The sequence below is a fragment of the Homarus americanus genome, unplaced genomic scaffold (assembly GCF_018991925.1).
Source record: "Homarus americanus isolate GMGI-L3 unplaced genomic scaffold, GMGI_Hamer_2.0 scaffold20930, whole genome shotgun sequence".
Classification (NCBI taxonomy): domain Eukaryota; kingdom Metazoa; phylum Arthropoda; class Malacostraca; order Decapoda; family Nephropidae; genus Homarus; species Homarus americanus.
Window position 1 is genome coordinate 9,263,622 of NW_024748502.1, and position 6,635 is coordinate 9,270,256.

A 6,635-nucleotide genomic window follows, 5' to 3' on the forward strand; every position below is an offset into this window, starting at 1 on the left:
ATTCCTTATTCAAGATATATCCACTTTACGCGGGCCGCCGTGGGTTGAATTAACCGCGTAAAGTGAGGGCTCACTGTATGTATATATATATATATATATATATATATATATATATATATATATATATATATATATATATATATATATATATATATATATATATATATATATATATATATATATATATATATATATATATAAGCAAGCGTATAAATGAAAGAAAATACTTGCAGTGTGTTTAATATGTTACAGTATATTATAAATAAATAAATAAACAAATAAATCGGTAAATCCATTTCAAGTAAATGGAAAAATTTTACTCGACACAGACATTAGTTACAGTTACCGTAAATAGCAGACGCTTCAGTGACGTCACTAGTGTTTACACTACACCAGCGGGTAACATTTGATGACATTACTTGAAGTGAATTGGCCTTATTTTAAAAAACCAAGGGTGGTTGGTAAAGGACTACCGTATATCTCGGCCTATAAGGCGTCGGGGTGCATAAGACAGCCCCCCAAATTTCCATTTAAAAAGTAGCTTTTGAGCTCTATTCGCTGTATAAGACCAGTACCCCAAATGTGACACTTACCCACTGACTCAGTAGTCCTTTACCAACCATCCTTGGCTTTTTAAAATAAGGCCAATTCACTTCAAGTAATGTCATCAAATGTTACCCGCTGGTGTAGTGTAAACACTAGTGACGTCACTGAAGCGTCTGCTATTTACCGGTAACTGGAACTAATGTCGGTGTCGAGTAAAATGTTTCCATTTACAGTGGGGTATGCTATAACGAACGTAATTGGTTCCAGAACCTCGTTCGTTATAGCATTCGTTCGTTATAGGATTAATCCGTTCCAGGCCCCCAAATACAACCACTTAACACTGAAACAATTCTGTGGAAAATGTAAAAAATATAGTACTTTATCTTACCTTAGTGTTATTCAGCATGCAGGTACCCCTAAACACTGGCACATCACTATCACTTCCACTGGGAGTCTTGGCTTTAAGGTCCTCAAACAATTGTCTGGCCTTCTCACAAATTAGAGCTTCACTAATGTTACCACCTGCCATTTCTTTCTCCTTTATCCACACTAAGAGTAAATTTTCCATCTCTTCAATCACATTACACCTTGCTTTGCTAAGTCTAAAGATTCCCTTAGCCACTTGCACAGTTTTTAACTCCTCTTTATTCTTCAAAATCGTACATATAGTCGATTTAGCCATCCCATATTCATCACTAAGTTTCGCAATGCTTGTTCCATCCTCACATTTCTTTATGATTTCTTTCTTAGTTTCAAGGGTTATTAGCTTTCTCACTCGCTTTGGACGACTCATTGTTACAATTGTATACTTGTATAACAAAATAGTTATACAAATAACGCGAATTTCCACATCAAAAGACGAAATTTCAACAATAACAGTGGTGCACTGGCTACACAATGAGACAAAGATGGCGCCTGACGCTCTTGTTGTGGGTCGCGGTACAACAATATTCATGCACCAGGCGAAATAGTCCGGTATTCATCCGCGTTCGTTGTAGGAGTTGCGTTCGTTATAGCATTCTCAATTTTATAGGTAAAACCGTTCGTTATAGGAATATTCGTAGTAGGATCCGTTCGTTATAGCATAACCCACTGTATAATATACTGTAACATATTAAACACACTGCAAGTATTTTCTTTAATTTATACGCTTGCTTCGCACGAGACGATCGGTGGTGGGAGTGTTCCCTCGTCTCGGTGGTGGGACTGTGTTCCCACTGTTTATACAACAGTTACCAACAGCTACCACCGTATTCTAATTGTGGTGTTTCATTAGGATTTGAGTGAAAAAGATTACGGTACGTACTTACTACATACATATTATTACACATATATATATATATATATATATATATATATATATATATATATATATATATATATATATATATATATATATATATATATATATATATATATATATATATATATATATATATATATATATATATAGGTGGCCTATCAAAAATCCGGCAACCGATAAACCGGAACCTTCAGTTTTCCGGCATGGATTTCGGAGCGCATTTTCAAATATTTCTTTGTTTATTTAATGAAGATATATGTTTTAGCTCATAAAATTCATACAAATTACCCGGCCAGAATATAATTTACATTGCTGGAATTCTTACAATTTGATGATCATTTTGAATATAAACATCATAGATTTTGCATTAGACATACAAATTTTAGATATAATGTTTACTCTGAGTAAATATGTTATCTTTTGTGCAAAATATATGATATTTATATTCAAAATATTCCTGGTCTTACAAGGAATCCAGCAATGTCAATTATATTATCCTAACTTCAGTCTGAGGTATTATTTATTACTAAAAAGGTAAATAGTCTGGTTTTCCCACACATTTATCTGGTAAGGAGGTTTGGTGGGGGGTGGGGGGGAGGGAGGGACCGTCTGACCATCCGGCATGGTGTGAAGAATATTTTTTTTTTTTATTAACTGAAGATATTTGTTTTAGCTCATATAATTCATACAAATTACCCGGCCAGAATATAATTTACATTGCTGGAATTCTTACACTTTGATGATCATTTTGAATATAAACATCATAGATTTTGCATTAGACATACAAATTTTAGATCTAATGTAAGTATTTTGTTTACTCTGAGTAAATATGTTATCTTTTGTGCAAAATATATGACATTTATATTCAAAATATTCCTGGTCTTACAAGGAATCCAGCAATGTCAATTATATTATCCTAACTTTAGTTTGAGGTATTATTTATTACTATACCTTAAAATCTAGTGGTTTTCCCCCAAAAATTTCTCAGAGAGGGAAGAGGCAGCGAGTGTAGTGAAAAGAGGGGGAGGGAGTCGAGTCCATTATTTGAATGGACATTAACTTGGCGACTGTATTTCTCTATTTCTCTTAAGTATTAATTGTGTGCGTGTACCATCATAAAATTAAGATGTTATTTTTACTAGAACATAGGTATTTTGTCGGAAAAAGTGGAGTTTGGGGGTCAGTCGGTCTCTATTTCAATTAATCCCATATGTTATGTTCTTCACTTTACGCGTTTCTCATTTTCCGCAGTACCCTGTGGGTTGAATTAACCGCGTAAAGTGAGGGTTGACTGTATTTTATATCAAACAGTAAGATTTACTGGGGGGGCGCTGGTGGAGTGGTACCGCTCTTGCCTCGCAAGCAAGATGTCACGGGTTCGATTCCTGGGCTGGTGGAAGTTGTTTGGACACTCTTCCTAGTCCCTTGGTCCCTGTTCAACTAGCAGCAAAGTAGGTACCTGCTGTAAATCAAAAGTTGCGAATTTGTATTCAGGGACAAGTTGTTGGAGCTTCCAATAACTTGCTTAGACATAAACCATTGACTCTTTAGGCATCTATGCCCTTGACTCTTCAGGCTTCTACGTCCTTAACTCATGAGACATAAGGCAAGCATGAACTTAGCATGCTTCCCTGTTGGGCGCTGTAACCGGTTCTGCGCTTCACTTTACACAAGGATGTAGGGGGTGCCCAATAAAAAAAACGAAGTAAGATTTACTCACAATTGGAAAATTATGAAGTACAGTCTAAAGTCTTAAATTTGTCATAATATTATACTCTTTGTTTACTTTTACATGTGATAATTAAACATATTTCAACAACGGGATGTACTGGCAGATGATGCACCAGCCCACACTGCCATTAATGAGGACAGGGAATCATTAGGTTTACATTTGCTGTGGTGGGTCATAAAGTATTTGATATAAATATTGAGTCATATTACAGTTTAGTGATCTGTGTTTTTCAGTGGGTACAGTTCGACCCCACACCATGTCACAGATCTATGCAGCTTACTCATATGCCATAAAGACAGAATGTGATATATAACCACAGAATGTTGTCATGTACAGTACAGAAGAAACAAAGGAAGTGTCATTTTACATGTAAAATTGGATGTGTTGAGATGTTTTAAAAGGGGGAAAAGTTGTGATATCACGAGAAGCTTAGGCTTCATGTATTACATCAATTGTGATTTATACATATTTCCTTGTACAATTTTCTCTTCTTTTTTTTTTAATTCTTTCTAAGTAAATCTTGACATTTCTGGCTGCTTCATATAAATTTTGAAATTGTCATATTTTTATTAAATTTTTTGTTTTTGTTTTTGTTTTTGTTTTGTTTAAAACAATCTCATAAATCATCTTGTCGTTTAGCGCCTTCACTACGTAAACACCACTTTTAACATTTTATTTGACTAATGCTAGACAATATTAATTAGCTCAAAGGCAACCTGTACACAAAGGGCTAACACTAATTTTGATATTTCTCATATTGTTTTTCTTTATTTTTTTCGTGACTGAGCTCTGGACTTACACCACGCATTAAGAAGCTTGTTACATCAAAATTGTTTAATTAGGGTTCTACTCTACTCTGATAAAAATATTTTATAGAAGCCCAGTACTGTATAATGTATGTTTGAAAGAATATTGCTCTGATGAAGCATTTTATTTTAAACTTATTCCACAGGTTAATTGAGCCTAATACTACAAAACTTCCACCAACAGAGTTTACCTGCAGCAGGGTTTAGACAATACAGTTGGCCAAAGTATTGTGACGGACTTCCTGCACTTCAATTGGCAGTGGCTCAACATTCAGGAGAAGAAAAACAACTGGGGTCCCCTCACATCAAACCTTCTTCTTGTGGGAATGGAAGGTTAGATGGCTTAACATCCATGAACCTATTTTGTTAAGTTCTTCACATAATCTACCTTACTTACAGTTTCTTTCCTTCCTTCGACTTGCTCTTGGAATAAAGGAAACATTATTGGGCATTTTGTAATTATCATACAACTCACTTCCACTTTTCCAGAAAAGTATTAATGGTTATTACAGTTGGATATCAAGTTTCACGACAAATTAGTACCAGTCTTAGCATCGAGAAATGAGTGACATTGAAATACATGCAAATAAGCTTAATCAGTTCTGCGGTATCACCCGAACACCCCTATAATGACCTACATGTACCCAAGATTCATTAATAGTTACACAAGAATCATTAATACACAAGAATCATTGATACACAAGAATCGTTAATACACAAGAATTGTTAATTCACAAGAATCCTTAATACCCAAGAATCATTAATAGTTACACAAGAATCTCCCAAAACGTAAGCACAGTGGGTTATATTATAATCCAAGGTCACTGCACCGCTCGCTCTCGCTCATTCAAGCTAACTGCTGTAAACACCAAACACGGTGGCTAACAAAGGGCTGTGACACTGCACGCTGCCCACTCTCCATTGACTCGCGAAACCGGTAATGAAAATCACTATTCTTGAAAGGCTGGAAATTTTAAAAGTGGCACGAAACATAAATTGTGAATCGAAAATTCGCTTAACTTGAGATCCTACTGAATGTAACTCTTCTTCATCATGATAATCAGCATGTTATAGCCATTTTCCACACTTGCATGGGGAAGTCTGAATTATCTGAAATGCACTATGCCGTATGGTCTCTTGCAGCCTTACTCATCAGGTTCTTACCTTTAAGGTCATTTCTTACAATTTCTCCCCATGTTATTATTATTCTACCCCTAGTTCTCCCTTCATGCATCTCTTGACTGAGATGGTATCTTCCATTCTCTCCACATGCCAAAACTATTTTATCCTACCCCTACACAAAACCTAAACAAAATGGGTGTTAGTAGTACAGTAGTAATGCATGTACCGTATATCACGGCCTATAAGGCGGCGGGGTGCATAAGACGCCCCCCCCAAATTTCCATTTAAAAAGTAGCTTTTGAGCTCTATTTGCTGTATAAGACCAGTACCCCAAATGTGACACTTACCCACTGACTCAGTAGTCCTTTACCAACCATCCTTGATTTTTTAAAATAAGGCCAATTCACTTCAAGTAATGTCATCAAATTATACCCGCTGGTGTAGTGTAAACACTAGTGACGTCACTGAAGCGTCTGCTATTTACCGATAACTGGAACTAATGTCGGTATCGAGTAAAATTTTTCCATTTACTTGAAATGGATTTACCGATTTATTTGTTTATTTATTTATTTATTTATAATATACTGTAACATATTAAACACACTGCAAGTATTTTCTTTCATTTATACGCTTGCTTCACACGAGACGATCGGTGGTGGGAGTGTTCCCTCGTCTCGGTGGTGTGGCTGTGTTCCGACTATTTATACAACAGGTGGTTCAACAGCAACCACCGTATTCTAATTGTGGTGTTTCATTAGGATTTGAGTGAAAAAGGTTACCGGTATGTACTTACTACATACATTTATTACACAAATATATATATATATATATATATATATATATATATATATATATATATATATATATATATATATATATATATATATATATATATATATAAATATATATATATATATATATATATATATATATATATATATATATATATATATATATATATATATATATATATATATATATATATATATATATATATATATATAAAATCACACGGGAAAATGGAAACAACGGAGTACCTTAGCTTTCGTCTTTATTCAAGACATCTTCAGAGGCAACTGGATTACATGGACAGAGAGAGGCTTAAATATACAGGGTGACCTAAAAA

General features: G+C 34.7%; 1 protein-coding gene across 1 annotated transcript in view; it reads left to right on the forward strand.

The window, feature by feature from the left end:
• LOC121880351 (hypoxia-inducible factor 1-alpha inhibitor-like) overlaps positions 1-6,635 on the forward strand; it is a 325,317-nt gene that overhangs the window by 43,352 nt on the left and 275,330 nt on the right. The window contains exon 3 of the mRNA XM_042387506.1: positions 4,572-4,720. Coding sequence (XP_042243440.1) covers positions 4,572-4,720 — 149 coding nt within the window. The remainder of the gene's footprint in view (positions 1-4,571; positions 4,721-6,635) is intronic.